This window comes from Metarhizium brunneum, chromosome 1, assembly GCF_013426205.1.
Source record: "Metarhizium brunneum chromosome 1, complete sequence".
NCBI classification, from domain to species: Eukaryota; Fungi; Ascomycota; class Sordariomycetes; order Hypocreales; family Clavicipitaceae; genus Metarhizium; species Metarhizium brunneum.
Genome location: NC_089422.1, coordinates 2766706 through 2783313, shown reverse-complemented (window position 1 = coordinate 2783313; position 16608 = coordinate 2766706). Strand labels below are relative to the sequence as shown.

Sequence of the window (16608 nt, the reverse complement as noted above, 5' to 3'; positions counted from 1 at the left end):
CCGCTTCAGCGCCAAAATCGAGAGGAAAAAGCGGGTAAGGGGGGCCTGGCGGCGAACATTGGGCCCCTGTCTTCAATGTCAAGTCGCCTTCGCACTGCCCGTGCCTGCTTGAGTGCCCGGGTTCAATGTTGCCTGACAACTGCGTGCTTGGCTGGCCACTTTGATATTGATTGCCACCAGACGCTAGGGCTTAGAATGTCGGTACATGTGGACTTGAGTACTACGGAGTACTAGGCGCCTACTACTTAGTACTAAGCAGGTACTACACACTAGTTAAGTAAGTAAGTACTTAAGTACTAAGTAGGCTGCGCAGGCGATCTTGATAGCGCCTCTGGTGATTCCCCCAGAGGCTAATAAGCTGCATTGGAGCGGCCCGCTGGTGCAGTGTGTCTGTTTGTGCGAGTTTGGTGCCTGGCATGATGGTGCCGCGTCGGCTGCGTGACCTGGCTGGGGGCATTGAAAGTGAGCCGCATTGACCCTTCTGCTCGCTCAGCATGGCTATCCAACAGCTGCTGGAATCTAATATGATGCCCTCAAAATATTATGAATAAAATAAGACGGAATGACTGACAAGTCTGACCATGTACATACTCCGTGCCGGACGTCATGCTCGCGTGCCTCGGGGAAATCGGATTCCCTTTTGTTATTGTTACACTCGCAGCACCAGACATTGACCCAACGCACGAAACATGTTAGCCAGTCTCGTAGTGCCCCAACACCCCATGCGGAGGGCTATTGCCAATGCCAGTCGTGGTACATTGTGGGGCTCGAGCAGCTCATTAATGGGGAGAGCGCGCTGCAAGACCTCACTGTTGAGCCGTACGGCGGGTCCCTTGACTGACGCAGGCACGCAGCACATGGATAGCCATGGGCCACGACGGGCAGAGGGCAAGCGATGCTTATTATCGCTCAGAAACAGACTGGAATGGGGATTCAAAGTCAAATATGGCTGTCAACTTGAATGTTGGGTCACAAGAATAGAGAGCATTGAGCTGCGTAACTGATGGCACTGTGGCGGCACGGTGGAAAGGCGGAGAGGAGGCCTCGTGGTGGTTCCGAGTGTCCCTTGATACACTAGAAGGTTAGCCAACTCAAAACGGTCGAGGTCGAGTAGCCCGTCATCTCGCCATCTTGGACTAGGGGCCAACCGGCGGCGGCGATGCAATTGCAGTGAGGGACGGAGGGTGACTTGACGGCATCATCGCAGGCGCCGGGCAGTGCAAAGCTACATCGGGGTGCACCTTCAGCTCCGTCTTGTCACGAATGATGCGCCGCTACCCGCCTTGAGCTGTCTGCCGCCACCCTGGCGCAAGTATCTGCCGCGGCTGAAGTACCAGTCTGCCGTTCCAACAGCCAGAGGAAACCCGCGACAAAGGCGGCTACGGCGCGGTCGGACGAGAGGCAGGGAGGCAAGCGGGTTCAGGAGGGAGGGTGAGGACAAGGTGTGTGGGAGCAGGCCGCTTCGGGATCAATTGATCGGCTCTGCATTGCATCGCGAGTCCCTGAAGCTACCAAGACCAGTCAAGTGCCCAGCGGCTTGAAGAACCCTGAAGGCATGCAGCCTAGACAGCCCGGTGCAGCACGATGGAGCGTCGGAGCGTGGGAAGTGGGAGCCCAGGCGTCAATGGATCGCCGGAGGAGCCTCTGAGCCTCTGCCTCAACCAGACTCGGCCACACAAAAACCGGCGCGGGCAAGGGTTCTGTGGGCCCCGCGTGCGACAAGCTTGTCAGACACTGTATGTTTAGCGGGTCTAACGGACGGCCCCCGCCCGTAAACGACAGCACTGGCGAGCACTGGCGAGCACTGGCGCTTGCTCCATGCCATATCAAGTCTAGCGGGCCTGCCAGCCTGCCCAATCACTACGGAATGCCTGCTGTAGTGGCAAAGTCCTGTGGGACTGGTACCCACCAGCCCCCTCGTGCTCCTATTCGCCGCCCTCATCAACACAGGCTCACTGGGACCCTCATATCCCCACCTTTTCTGGTCCCCAACCAACAAAATCCCGTTGTTCGAGGCGCTCCTGCTCGCTGGGCCCGGTTCCGACCTGCAACTTCCACCAGCGTCTGCGTCCGCACCTGCCCACCACCCACCCGCCTTCGACCGCTCCCAGTTGCCTGCGTCCAGGTGCAATCTTATCCTGACCTGTGTGTTCCTCGCCTTACCATCTGCCCGCTTCCCATTCCTCTCTCTTCCTCCTCACCCACACACACCTACATACAACGCACGCACGCACACACGATCTCGAACCTTTCATCTCAACTCCCTCTCTCTACCTCTATCCTAACTCCCCCCTTTCTTCTTTGTCCTATACATTCTTCACGTCGCTGTCTTTCCTAGACCTCTTCAAGACTCTCCTCGTACGATTTGATAGCCTCGTGCGGTCCATCTGTAGCTACTCGATATTAATCCCCCGACAATTGTTGTCAGCTTCTCACACCCACAACAAACCAACGTGCATACTACCAGAGCTGCAGCACCCCCAATCACAACACAATACATTTGCGGCTGGAGACATATACTTTCATAGACGCCGACGATTCGCCATTTGTCATACAGGGAAAACAGACAAAGATATCTATCATGGCTTCATACTACCACTACAATACGCAGGCGGTTCACGGCGCGCCCATGTCGCACAACCACGGCGGCCACCGCAATCGCAGAGCCCCTCGCTTGTCCGTTTCACAGAACGCTCAGAGGCAGTTCCGAGGCGCTCGCAGCATGAAGGATCTGAACGAGTCTGCTGCCCTCTCTGCCTTTCGTATGAAGTTCGAAGCTGGCCGCTCCTTCGAGCTCGAGGATGATCTCGAGTTTTGCCCCAACCTCCTGACCGAGACTGATGTAAGTAGAGACAGAAGTAATGGCGTGGCCGTCATATTCCTCCAGTGCAAGCGGCTTTCCCCTTCCAGGTTTTTGGCATGCTTGCAGAGTCTGACTCTTCCATCCCTTGACAGCTGGTCTCCATTTCGAGTGCTTCTGAGCGATCGTCGCTGGCCAGCAATTCTCCCGAATCTTCACCAACGCAACAGCCGCAAACCGTTGCGCCTGGCTTTTCTCTGAACTCGACATCGGCTGCCTTCATTCCTCCTAGCTTTCAGACTCAGCATTCGAACCTTAAAATACACCAGCCCTCGGCCACCCGCGGCCGCAACGCCATCCCCATCATCAACCCAGCTACTGGTATCACCATGTCTAGCCCGTCCCCGTCAGTATCGCCCGCCGCGATGCAGCAGTCCCTTGGCCGACGGTGGTAGAATGATGTTGGGGTTCGCGTCACGTGTCCTTGATGGATGCGTTGCCGGACCCACGACCCTACTGCCGTTCTCCATGCACTGTATTTTAAGTTGACGCTTCAATTCATGTTTTCTTTCAGGAGACTGTTCATCTTGGCGGCCACCTCTACGAAAACAAATTGTCGAAGATGGACGGTACCGTTTTCTTCCTGGCGGGGTAGTTCCTCGGGGATAGATGTATTCACTGTGGCCTGGCTCGACTGCTGGGTCTCTCGCAGCTTCACACCTCTATACAACATGTACAAGAGCTTAATTAATCGACATAAACCACCACCTTTTCATCGACATATATCCGCGAGGGACTCGAATTCGGCTCGGTTTTTCAAAGCGATACCATTTTTTTCGCCCTTTTGTCTTCCGTTTCAATACACACACTTAGCAGGTGTTCGTCTCGCAAGATGAGGCCAATCCTCACCAGTTGGGCGTTTGCATTCTCATTATATTATTTGGAATTCTGCTGCATGGAGACCGACAGTGGAGTTGGCAACTTTTTTTTTATAAAAAAACCTCACGACTTTTTCCGGCATATTTTCATCCTTTTATTATTGGAGCGTGTGCGATGACGAACTGTTCTATTCTACCTCAAATGTTTTATTGCCCTACTTTTACAGTTATGGGTTATGAATTCATCAACAAGGGAAAACTTCTCAAAAGAAGATATAGAAAGGGGCTTTCTGTACAATGAAAGCGTTGGGGCAAACGACTTGTGTTCTCGGTTGAAAATCAAATATGGGTATGGGTTTCGGCGAGTAGTGGTTGGCAAAGATTTAGCGGTCTAGTGTGTCTTTTGCGCGCATTGCCATTGTTCATATGGGGTCAGGGCTCTTCTGGATTTACTTACGGGGAGTTGGTTCCTTTTTTTTCTTGATTCACTTGATAGCCGTGCAGGGTTTGTTGGAAAGATGCCGAATGTGCAACTGAATGACGAAGAGGCTTGCCTGTTTTTCTGTTTATTGTACGACACGTTGGGTTTACAAGACGGGCGTGTTTTTTGAAAGAGAAAGCGGCTCCATTTTGGCATATCGGAGCTAGTTCTTGTGTTCACTGGGATGGGCCATGGTTGTTATTTTGCAAAGCATATGGGTGTTGTTTTTAGGGGTGGCTCAGCTACGACATTACCTGGTTTTGCGGGTCGGGTTCTTTGGGATTTCTTGGGCCGTCGTGCCCTGGTGTTGCAAATATGCTGGGATCTGATACTTGGGCTGGTTGTTGCGAGCATGTTTTCCTGGATACGGTGGTTTTATGGCTTTACACTACTATTATTGAGGTTGCGATACCGCGGCCTGCATGGCCTGCTGCGATGAGAATATACGATACGTTCAAGAAAGCCATGGGTGTGTCTTGTGTGCTGCTGTGTGATGTGGATGTTGGATGCTGGACTTGACAGCGTGGCAAGATGCAATCGGAACTCTAATGCCAATTCCCCAGCCAGTATAGGGTTGGTCCAACAAGTTGATGCCCATGGCCTGCGAGGTGCTGTTGGCGAGGTTAATGTTGGGCCACTCGATATTATGGGCAGTTAAGACATGCAAGCTTAGCCGTCCATTTCGATAATGATGGCTGGAAGGAGACGGGGCAGCCATGGATTGGCGTCGGTCCCGAGATGCATCGCAATGATGACGTCAAGAGTCTGTCAGTGCCTCTCCACATGAAGTTCGATCGAGCCAACCCATCGACGATGATGTAGGGAAAGCTCGGTATTTAGCAGTTGAGCATTCTCCAATAGGCGCAGATTGTTTCTCATCCCTTTAACACGCTCTTGGTCTTGCTCAGGACACTTTTTTCTTTCCCCCCGTTTGTTGTCTGTACCAGCCCATTTTGAACCAGGCGACAACAACTCACGCCAGCTACTTCCATTGACCCGGGCCATTCGATATCCCTTCACTATGATGTCAGCACGAAGCGCCGCTGGCCTCGGTGCCATGAGGGCCGCCAGCAGGACTACGTGTGTCGTCGGACGGGGGTTCCGCATCTCGACGAGCACTCGACTTGGTTTGAAGGAGTCGTCCAGCCGTATGTGCTTGCTCCGCCGACGTGTGCGTACATCATGTGAAGAAATCTCCTTGCTAACCGCGTGCGCGCCCCGTGTAGAGACAGACGCCGACTACGACAGGCACAAGCGAGACTCGCTGGCCAAGCAGAAGAAGGGCGCTGGCCACTGGAAGCCCGAGCTCGCGTCTGACAGCGAGGAGGCCGTCAAGGCGGACCGGGCGTCGTCGGGGCGCGAGGACATTTCCAGGCTGCAGGAGCGCACGAAGAGGTCTGCCGAGGAGTCGTCCAGGTCGGGGACCAGCGTGCGCGATGGCATGTAGGTGGGCTTGTCGCGGTTCGGGCACCTTGGTGTGAGGTTGATGGAGGTTTCTTGGGCTGTGTGTATGTATATACTTGTCGTATTTGGTGTCCCAATCTGCAGGTCTATACGCCAGCAAAAATTGAAAGTTGGAGCTTGTATCTCGATTCATCACCCCCATCTGTCATCTGAATAAAATAATAAACTGACCGGAAAATAAATAAACCACCCAGTACTCTTCGTTGCAAAGTGTCGAGTATGTGCATCTAGACGGTTACCCGCGGTCCAGGGTATCTGCGTCTCGGCTCCGAACCTCGGAGCCAGGCGCAATCCGCTATCGATAAGGGCCGTCATTTTCGGCTGCTGAGAAGCTTCAATTGGCCTCGTGCTCAAAAGGCATCCTCGACGAACCACCTCGCCCTTTTTTTTTAGAAAACAAAAAAACAAGGACAAAAAAAGAGAGAACTCAGGCTTCGGCCTGTTCTCCAATCCTCCCTACTACCCCACCAACTTGACCCTACGATTCCAACACCCCAAGAGAAAACAAATAAATCATGTCCAATCCGCCACCCTTCCAGTCCGCCCTGTTGGCAGGCGCCCTCGCCGGGACGACAGTCGACCTCTCGCTCTTCCCGCTCGACACGCTGAAAACCCGGCTCCAGTCGTCGGCCGGCTTCTTCCCCTCTGGCGGCTTCTCCGGAATATACCGCGGGATAGGCTCGGCGGTGGTCGGGTCCGCGCCCGGCGCGGCCTTCTTCTTCTGCACGTACGAGACGGCCAAGGGGTTCCTCAGGGCGCGCGCGGCGGTGCCCGACGCCGTCGCGCACATGGTGGCCGCGAGCCTGGGCGAGGTGGCCGCGTGCGCGGTCCGCGTGCCGACAGAGGTGGTCAAGCAGCGGGCGCAGGCAGGGCTGCACGGCGGCTCGTCGAGGGCCGCGCTGGCCGCCATCCTGTCGCAGCGCTCGGCGCGCGGGCTCGGCGCCGTGTGGAGGGAGCTGTACCGGGGCTGGGGCATCACCGTCTTCCGGGAGGTGCCGTTTACCGTTATACAGTTTCCGCTGTGGGAGGCCATGAAGTCGTGGCGGAGGAAGGGGAGGACGGCCGGCGAGGACGTGGCCGCTGCCGAGAGCGCCGTCTTCGGCAGCGTCGCCGGCGGTATTTCGGCCGCGGCTACGACCCCCCTGGACGTGTTGAAGACGAGGGTCATGTTGTCCAAGGACCGGGTCTCCGTGGCAGAGGTGTTTGGGACCATGGTCAAGCAAGAGGGTCTTCGACCGTTCTTTGCCGGCATTGCGCCCAGAGTGACTTGGATTTCTATTGGCGGTGCCATTTTCCTGGGGAGCTACCAGTGGGCTATCAATACCATGAGGACCATTTCATGACACGACAATCTACAAACACATACTCTCTTCCTCCGCCTGGTTGGCTTGCTTGTTCAACAGTCAACAGGGACAGGAGAGACTGTTTCTACACAACATGCAGGGGGTTTACGCTGTACGATATGCGGCAAGTGGAAAAGATGGAGAGAGCATTTAGATGTATAGACTTCTTTATTCTTTGTTGCTGGCTAGTCTAAGCTGCACTACTCGCTCTATAGCCCTGCAGCTGGGCCACGCTTTGTATGATAAAAGCCCGACATATATTATGAAGAGAGCGGACAAAAACACGGTATAGCGCTGAGGGTATTGCCATTGCCGCTTACACATAAACCTGGAAATGTGGCTAAAAATGATGTGTCTTGTGCTCCAAGTGCATGATTAATTAAACTTTAGAAGGAGGGCAAAACAATCAAGGGGGTGTGCCGGTCGTTTGAACGTTATCGCCAAGTCTTTCTCACCCGACAACCAAAAATATCTCCATCTCGACGGCCGTTTCTTTATGTCACTGCTGTCGTTGTAGAAGTAGTAGATTCAGATGCTGCTGTTGGCGCACCCAAGGGACTCGGGGCCCCGGGCGTATCTGCAGGGATTATCGATGATGCAGGCTTGGGCGGTATAATCTCCTTGCGTCCGTTGGCCTTGTAGTACAAGACGACGTCGTTACCGCTCTTCCACACATGCGTACGGATCGTTGCAAGGCTCATCAGCGGGTCAAGGAGCTGCGAGAAGAAGTAGTTAGTTGAAGCCACACCCATTTTACTGTCAGTAGGATACAAGAACTCACCTGATCATTACAATACAGTTCCAAATATTTTTCAGGAGGCAGAGCATTAGGTTGTGGTTCCTCGGGCACTTCCTCAATCCTTTCGGCAACGTAAGCCAAGATCTTCTTGACACGCAACATTCTGTTGGCGTTTAATCTGTTATTTCCATCTGCCGGGGACAGAGCGATCAAGCCCCCCATGGGATGAAGAACAAATGAAATTTTGACAGGCTCCTTGAACGGGACGAGATTTTGCAGTAACACGTCCCCGAGCCACATTGGGGCTTTCTGTTCAATAATGTCAGCGTCCTTGCCAACATTCTCGACCGTCCCTTGATACACATTGGCGCTACCACCAGACATCTCCTCTTGGATAATGATCTTGGTTCCCGGCGGGAGCTTTAGCACAGGGGTCTCACTAGGAAGACTGGGCGTTACTTTAGTTTCGATAAGTTTCTCCGGAGCGTCGGCAAGCTGCTTATCGTAATCGTTGCGGATCTTCTGGATAACCCCCCAAAAGCTATCGTCCACTTCCTTTTCATTTGTGGAAGATGATTCTGACTCCTCAGCCTTTTCGTCAACCACCACGGGCTTATCTTGCGTCGCCTGGGAAGATGATCGCCCTAGTTTCTTGCTGCTGAAGGATATTCGGAACTTCTTCCCAAAGGTGCTGCCGGGTAACTTGGCTGTGTCACTCGCCTTGTCCTTGCCCTTCTCATTGCCATTATCCGTCGAAGTCTTCATTTCCGATGACTCTGTCGCTGGAGCACCGGGCCCAACAGCACTACCGCCAGCAAAGTAATCGTCTTTGTCTGCGGTATTTCCCTTTTCGGTAGGGCTTAAAGGGCTAGATACCACCTCTTCAGGTACGCCAGGAAGTGCGGCTCCAGGCGCAGGAGTTGCAAGGCCAATTGCCAAGCCAGGAGTGCCCTGGTGTAGTTGTGAGCCGTTAGCTCGAGGCGTGGCAAGTTGATCGGGCTTGTCCCAGTTCGAGACATTTGACGGAGGAATATCAATCGACGTAGGTGCATTGGCTCGACCGGCGGCTTGGTTCCTGGAGACCTCTTCGTTTAATTTCTGCCGGTATCTTTCGTCGCGCTTGATTTCTTCGTCAATCAGATTCGAGAAGAGATATCTCAAGATCCACCTTCCAAGGCTGACTGCAGAGCACGTTAGCTCGAGAAGAGACACCCAAACTGCTAGTATTGGCTTTTCATACTTCTTTGGTCTTCCCTGAACTCTACAGGCTCGTCTAACTTCAACTCGTCGGCGTATATCTCGGCATCGAAGCAGTTGAAAGGTTCCAACACAACTGTAAGATTGCCAGAGCTCAAGTCCACTGAGCACCATGGCGCCACAGCTTCACGAGTGTTGACCAAGGCCTCGACATCTTCCAGATGCTGTTTGCCGAAGCTCTGGACTGGCTTGCACTGCAAGAGCAACCTGTTAGAAAACGTGGTGGATCGTGCCGTCAGCCTGACGATATAAGACTTACAGCAAGGAGATCCCAAAGCAGGACATCACCGGCAGTATCCAATGTCAACACCCTTCTCCTATCATTGAGCATCTTGTGTTTCAAAAGCCCAAACTGGCCTTCGATGGTCTCTTCTGGTGTTTGATGAATTGGCTTTACTTCCGGATCGGGTTGCTCTACCACGACTTCGGATCCACGCCTAGTCAACGACTCATTCAAGTTGTTGGGCTCGGCATCGACGACGCCGCGGGCAGGGAACACAGCAGTGTTGGAAATACGGAGAATAGACTCGGATGGGATTTCCTTGTTGCTTGTCGCCTGAGCACCAGCTACTGTAGCTTGTCGAAGCTTGTTGGACGCTGCCGAGGCAGCCCTCTGATGACGGAATGGCTCTGGTAAGCAGGCGTCTGTGTCGGTATCTATATCTCCCCAACGATTGACTGAAGACCGGTTTGTAGCCGTCCAAACGTGACCGCCGGCGGCGACAACCTTGGACACGCCACAGTGCTCCTGTGCAACCGCCAAACTCAGCCCGTTATCCAAATCTTCCATGCTGCCTCGAACATCCGTCTTGGCTACAAGGCCAGACCGATCACTGCTGTAAAATATGCCGAGACTTGGGTCCTCGGAGAACAGGGACCAAATGCTTTCGTCGTGCATTGTAAAAGTGTACATGCAGCGACCGCCCTTGACACTCCACATCTTGATTGTCTTGTCGGCACTGGCACTCAGGATGATGTCACCAGAGTCGTCAATTAAAATGGATCTAATGTTGTCCAAGTGGCCAACCAATTTAGAGACCTTGTCGCCGGTTCGAGGATCGTAGAGTCGAATCGTCTTCTCGGGTCCGCCGCTGGCCATAATGTCACGACTCACTGCGAGGGCGTACACAGATCCCTTCTCGAGTATCTCCTCACCCTTGACGTCAACCTCGAGCGTCTTTCCGGCTCCGTTGAGATCCCAGAGGCAAATTTTGCGATCCAAACCACCCGAAGCAACCCAGTTGGCATTGATGCTGGCGGGAGGCGTGGCGACACATTTCACGTAATCAGCGTGCTCTCCGATTGCGACTGTGCGCGTGCAGTCCTCCTCCGAGTGTGGTCGCCATACCTTGACCGTAAGATCTGACGACGCTGAGACCAAGGCAGTGTTGTTCTGCGCCAGGGTAATGTCGTTTATCCAATGTGTGTGAGGCTGTGCTTGGGCGCGGAATTTGCTTCGGGACCGAGTCTTGTCTGCCGAATCATGGGTGTCGGTAGAGGGTCGTCTCAGGTCGAGGTCGAGGTCCCAGGCGCAGACGATGCCATCTCGTCCACCAGAGTAGCTACATCAAGTATATTTATGCCTCGAGTCAGTGGAACGGCCAACGGTTGAGCATGTATGCGGTCAGGCACGAGAGCTTACAGGATGCCATTGTCCGTATCGACAGCAAGGCCATTTACGCCCAAACGATGGCCACCCTCGGACGATTTGGCATTCTCGAGAACTGTACGCGGGACGAGGAATCGCAGTCAGCGTTTGAATCGACAGACATTTATTCTGCGGGCAGCACAAATGTCTTGGACGATGTGGGAGAAGCTCGCGTGCGGGGCAAGCCTGTCATGGCATTGTCGTGACTTGCCCCAACACAACAAAAGCCATTGGGATTTATTAAGGATGGCCGAGCGGCAACTGATACTCCAGGCTCAAGCACGTACCATAGCTGATTCTCTGGCGGGCCTTCTTGGCCATGGCGCATGCGTATACTGTCAGCAACCGCCAGCAAGAAGTGCATGAACAAAAAAGGGCGGTATGATGTCGTTGCAAATGTAGAGAGATGGAGCCGCAAGCAGATCAGACAGACGGCCGACGAGTTCTGGTCGTACTCGGTATGGGGAATCGGGGAAGCTGGCCGCCTGCCACATGCAGCCTGGCAATCCGGGGTCCTGGCTGCATGGAGCGGCGCGAGGGGGAGGGGGAATCAGCCCAGTGCCGGTCTCGAGGAGCAGGAGCAGCATCGAATGGCGCTCTGCTCTTGCCCAGTCTTAGACGTCAAGTATGCATAATACCACCAGACGGAGTACTACGTACCTAGGTAGTTGACATCAATTGATGTTGCCCTGCCTCGCCGTGCCCATGTGGGCTGCGGCTTCCACCGGACCAGACGGTTCAACCAGATGAGTGCTAGCCTTGGCCTAAAACAGCCAGCTGGAAACAAGTCAAGTGCTAGTTCCAGCTCCAGCTTCGGCCCCAGCTCCAGGGGCCCCGCAGGGTTCCATGCTCAGTGCTAATAAATCTACAGCAGCCTGGCGTGGTCTGGTGTCTGCACATGTGGTCTCCAAGTCCAGATGTCGTTGCAGAGTTTAGCAACCTTTTAGGCTAAAACATTACCAGACATATTACGCACAGACTCGACCAGGCTCTACCGTCGCTCTTCCATCTCTCTTCAGCGCATCGGATGGGCCTCGACTAGACAGACATGCCTTTGCACCAAACGCCATGCTAAAACCAGGTGTCTTGTCGTTTGCCTCGTGTCGTGTTTTGCCCAAGGCGTCCTTGTCCTTGTCCGACCCCAGATCCCCACTCTGCCTCTCTTCTTCTGACGTTGATTTCCCCTTCGGCTTGTCCATCCACCCATGGCTGACTCGAAAACCCGGTTAAGAGAGCCATCTACTACTAGTAGTACATCCAGCCGGCTTCCATTCTAGAATATTCGGAGAGATGAAACGTGCCGGTGAGCACAACGCAGCCCGAGGTTCAAGGAGCTTTGATCACTCAACCGAGCCGTGGCCGCCGCCAGATCTAACAGGAAAGCAGAATACATCCCTGTTTCTACTACCGGCACTCTGTTTGTGCACTCCGTGGCAAGCCAGAGTCCAGGTTAGGGTCAAGGTATGAAATACTGTATTATTCTCTCCCAAGCGCATCGCGAAATCCAGAATTCCACGCTCAATTTCCGCCCGAACCTTTTGATAAGACTCCATGCCAAGATGAAATACAAATGGAAATACAAATTAGCCAAACAGCTCCAAAATATCGCTCATCCACTCTGCTGGGCTGTGGCCATGGTCATAAAACGTCGCCCCCTCTTTGTTGAAGTTGTCAATGTAGACGGCAGACACGCAGGCAACTCAGCATCAACAATCTGGTGCTACTCTGTCAGCCTTGCATACTACGACCTCGACTTTCGGTTCGTCGTAGAGATGTGACGGTTCCCAATATCTCTCACATGACGGTGCACCGGCAGCAGCAGCCCACCGGGCACCACCTAGCTGATCGAATGCCTTTTTGGCCTTCACATTGTGGGCAGTCGTCTGAGTCGTTGGTAATCTCGTCTTTCCTCCCCGGGCATTGGTCCCGAAAACATTTTGTGCTTCCTCGATATACTTGGTGCTTGCACCGATACTCGATCAGGACTCGACTACACATTGACGTATAATTCGGTGTCTGATGGCGTCGTTTTGCGGCTGTCAGTCAGTGGAAAACGGAAAGCGAGCAGGGGATTCAAGGACCTCAGGCCGAGATGAGGAGCTGGTGCTGAAGGTGTTCAAGTAGCTATATGTAGCTGGCAACGTCGAGTTTGGTCGTGTAGTCACGCAAACCCCAGGTTAAATATGCCCACGTCGGCGGCACGGAATCTAACGACAAGTCCGCGAGTAGACACGACGAACATGACCCGGATAACTCGGCGTTTGTGCCTGGCGGGCAGCACAAGGCTTCTTGAATGAACTTTGCTCACACACCTATTTTTGGATTGGGTTTGGGCTTTGCACTTTTCGTTTGCTCTGGTCACCTCGAACTTCCCCTCGTGTAGTCGTGACTCGGGGTTGCGAGAGTCTTGTTACACCGTCTATTGGCTGGGCCGCGTCATGTCTGCTACATACCGTCTCATAGCCTTCCTGTTCACGCCGCACGCCACCAAGACGAACCAAGACCAAGGAACGCGCCACGCGGTATCGATAGGATGGTGTGATGCTGGTGGTGGTGGGCACATTGTCTCGCTCCCAAGGTCTCCTCTCATTCATGCGAGTCATACCATAGCTGGTGTGCCTGGCATAGAGCTTCTGATACCCCAAGGGTTTGATCATGACTACGGAATGGAGGGAAAGGATAAGCTGTTTTTCTTATGCCGGACACTGCCTACCAGCTTCTCGGTACCGAGCATACCGAGTAACTTGACACCACCGTCAACTGGATCGAAACGGGAAAACAGACTGCCGTTATTCATCAACCACCTATGTACCTGGGCACTCGAGTACCTACCTAGGTAGGTAGTTAGTCGGACCAGCCGATTTCATCCCCTCAATTGACACACGAGATGGGTCGTGCATGACGACGCCAAATAGCCACACGCCATCTAAATTTACCATGAATCTCCTGTGTTGTATGGGGTCTTCTTTTGTGTCGACTCTTTTTGCCATTTCCGCGTAAGCAGAGGAGGAGAGAGATGGGCGGATCGATCCAGCCACGTTGGCACCACTTGGACGGTGTCGTCACGGGACTCGGACTTCGTACCTGGCAGCTGTTCTGACGGGTCTGTGCTTGTCCCGGGCGTCTTTGTGCTGGCGGCCACTAGTTCTTCCGGCCGTAGCAACAGGTGAAAATTTAGCCAACATGCATCGCGCTGAAGGAGACCAAGGTCATGAGGCTTCGCTCCAGAGATCCCCCTCCATTTACCGACGTTTGAGGCATTGCCAACCTCGAGCCCACCGCAAGCAGCTATTCCATCGGCTCTTTTCGACCACCCGTGCCAGTCCTCGTACTTGAATCACAAAGCGAAGCTCATACGGGCGCGGTTATTTTCCACAGCGTTTCCTTTGGCCGTCAACAACCTTCGCGAAGGCAACCCTCCTCCCTTCTCCCTTCTCCGGAGGTCGCTCCTTCTCTCTCACCTCCAACACCGTCTTCCGCCGCCGTCCCATTCCCACGTCTCTACAGCGTCTCACGGGGTCATTCGCCATGGCAGACTCGCATCCCGATATCCAGAGCATACTTGCAGCATTAGGTGAGATTTCGCAAAGTACCCTGAACACGCAATGTGCCATTCTAACGTCCGCCCCAGCCGCTCAGCGCCCGCCCCCTGGAGCTTCATCGCAAACACCGCCTGGTCCACCCGGACAGTCGTACCCTCCTCCATCTTCATCCACTCAAGCTCCTCCTCACTATCAAGCTCCTCCCCCAACAGCTGCCCCTGCTTTTGGTGCATCTGGTCATGGACTCCCAGCCCCAGCATCCAGTGGCAACGTTGATCTTAGTGCCATCCGCCCAGTTACCTCGGGCACTATGAACTTTGATGCCATCGTCTCCAAGGCACGAGCATACGCTGCCGACAATGGCGCCACGTCTTATGATCGACCACTCGTCTACGGCGCGGATTCGCGCCCCAACGACCGCAGTTACCGACGTTCGCGGTCCCGATCCCCTCGTGGCGAGTACCGAGATGACCGTCGGGGTGGAGCTGGCCGCGAGTATGGGCGAGATCGCTCCTACTCGCCTCCCTCGAGAAGTCGCTTTTCGCCTCGTGGAGGTGGAGGTGGGGGGCGAGACAGGTCGCCACTACGCGGAGGAGATGACAATTCAGAGACGATTCAAATCGAATCCAGCCTTGTCGGCTTGATCATTGGCCGCCAGGGTGAAAACTTGCGTCGCATTGAGGCAGATACCAATTGCCGTGTACAGTTCCTTGCTGCCACTGATGGCGGCCCTTTCCGTCAGTGCAGGATCTCGGGTCCGCGACCGCGTCGCGCTGAAGTCAAGGATGCCATCAACCGAATCATCGAGGACAGTGGCATGGGTGCCTTGAACCGACCCGCCCAGGACAAGAATCGTGATCCCAACAAAGGCGGCGCTACTGCGCTGCGAGATGGTGAGGACCACATGCAAATCATGGTCCCTGATCGGACTGTAGGTCTAATCATTGGCCGTGGAGGCGAGACTATTCGCGATCTTCAAGAAAGGTCTGGCTGCCATATCAACATCGTGGGGGAGTCAAAGAGCGTTAATGGATTGCGCCCGGTGAATCTTATCGGCACAGTGGAGGCTGCAGCTCGTGCTAAAGATTTCATCTTGGAAATCGTCGACAGCGACACCAGAGGCGATGGCCCAGCCGCGAAGAAGGCCACTGCTGTAGTTGTCCCTCGGTCCGAGCCTCCTCCCAGGGATGCCACTGGCAGTGCTGGGCCGGACAAGATTAACGACTCTGTTTATGTTCCGTCCGATGCTGTTGGCATGATCATAGGAAAAGGGGGAGAGACCATCCGTGACATGCAAAATACGACTGGTTGCAAGATCAACGTCGCCCAGTCCTCTGGTCCGGGCGAGACTCAGAGAGAAATTGCCCTTATTGGCACTCGAGATAGCATCGCCCGTGCCAAACTGGCCATTGATGAGAAGGTTGATGCTGTGGTATGTGAAACACCTCTACAGCCTCACTCTGTAGTTTCATTCTTGACAACGTTGGGCTAATGTATACTTGTAGAGACAGAAGAGTGGAAGCGGTGGTCCTCCACGTGGCCGTGGACACCAAGATGTCGACCGGCCGTCATATTCACAAGGCCCTGATACATCTTCTACTAACCCACCACCAGCTTCTTCCCAAGACGCCTCGGACCCTTACGCCCAGTGTAAGTAGCAGCTCCCTCTTTCGACCTATTCTAGACGAGATCTGACATGGTCATTACAGATGGCGGATACCAGAATTATGTTGCCCTATGGTACCAGTCCCTGATGTACCAACAGCAACAGCAGAATGGCGACGGGTCCCCAGCCGGTGCCCCTGCCCCTGGCTCTTAAGTGATGATACCCCTCCATTCTATTATGCCGACTCCTGCGCGTCTAGACTTGGTGAACTTGATCGAGCTTGGGCTGTGGCCACAACCGCAGACTGAGGACTTTCTGAGGTGCCTTGACCTGATTTGACATCAACTTAATTCCTGGACGCGCGCTTGACGCTACATGAACTCTAATGGCTTGAACGCATGTACAGCCTATCTTGATCTGACGTTGCCACTTACAACCCCCCTTTACACACTGCTACCCAGGATACCCTTCCCCTGGCCGCGAACTCGTTTCTGCATTTGATGAACATATGATTTCTTAACGTTGCCCTTGGTTGTGCCTCTTCCTTTCACAAAGAACATCCAACATGCCATCAGGGAATGGTGGGGAAAATCAACCTCAACTAATAGTCGTGTCTCACTTTGTTTCGTCATGCCTCCTTGCCGTCTTTCTCTACCATTGCTGCGGAAGACAGTTTACGGAAACCAAACGGATCAAACAAGCCATGGTGACACGTCTGCTTTCAGCCCCTAGACCTTATTTGTGCAAGTGGCCACTCCTACACAGATGCATTTGTACTGGCTGAGCGACTGAACTGATATATTACTGATGTATCACTATGAGATGGAGCAGACCTTGACCGGAAATCCGG

The 16608-nt window shown here is 53.9% G+C and overlaps 5 protein-coding genes across 5 annotated transcripts; 4 read left to right on the top strand and 1 right to left on the bottom strand.

Annotated features, from left to right (window-relative positions):
- Nucleotides 1–2581: 2581 nt before the first annotated feature.
- G6M90_00g008480 (uncharacterized protein) lies at nucleotides 2582–3255 on the top strand (the record flags this gene model as incomplete). Its single annotated transcript, XM_014694174.1, has 2 exons — nucleotides 2582–2842; nucleotides 2956–3255. The coding sequence occupies 2 exons, from the start codon at nucleotides 2582–2584 to the stop codon at nucleotides 3253–3255; spliced, it is 561 nt and encodes a 186-aa protein (XP_014549660.1).
- Nucleotides 3256–5180: 1925 nt separating this feature from the next.
- G6M90_00g008470 (uncharacterized protein) lies at nucleotides 5181–5606 on the top strand (the record flags this gene model as incomplete). The annotated part of the gene is made up of 2 exons (XM_066129651.1): nucleotides 5181–5307; nucleotides 5386–5606. The coding sequence occupies 2 exons, from the start codon at nucleotides 5181–5183 to the stop codon at nucleotides 5604–5606; spliced, it is 348 nt and encodes a 115-aa protein (XP_065986034.1).
- Nucleotides 5607–6138: 532 nt separating this feature from the next.
- Nucleotides 6139–6966, top strand: G6M90_00g008460 (uncharacterized protein; the record flags this gene model as incomplete). Its single annotated transcript, XM_014694176.1, has 1 exon — nucleotides 6139–6966. The coding sequence occupies one exon, from the start codon at nucleotides 6139–6141 to the stop codon at nucleotides 6964–6966; it is 828 nt and encodes a 275-aa protein (XP_014549662.1).
- Nucleotides 6967–7460: 494 nt separating this feature from the next.
- bun107 (UBP9-binding protein bun107) lies at nucleotides 7461–10931 on the bottom strand (the record flags this gene model as incomplete). The annotated part of the gene is made up of 6 exons (XM_014694177.1): nucleotides 7461–7682; nucleotides 7748–8886; nucleotides 8946–9156; nucleotides 9222–10524; nucleotides 10605–10686; nucleotides 10898–10931. 6 exons carry the CDS (start codon nucleotides 10929–10931, stop codon nucleotides 7461–7463), a joined length of 2991 nt encoding a protein of 996 aa, XP_014549663.1.
- A 3207-nt stretch (nucleotides 10932–14138) lies between these two features.
- On the top strand, nucleotides 14139–15971 carry FUBP3 (Far upstream element-binding protein 3; the record flags this gene model as incomplete). Its single annotated transcript, XM_066129650.1, has 4 exons — nucleotides 14139–14184; nucleotides 14242–15584; nucleotides 15658–15802; nucleotides 15862–15971. The coding sequence occupies 4 exons, from the start codon at nucleotides 14139–14141 to the stop codon at nucleotides 15969–15971; spliced, it is 1644 nt and encodes a 547-aa protein (XP_065985746.1).
- Between the last annotated feature and the right edge of the window lie 637 nt (nucleotides 15972–16608).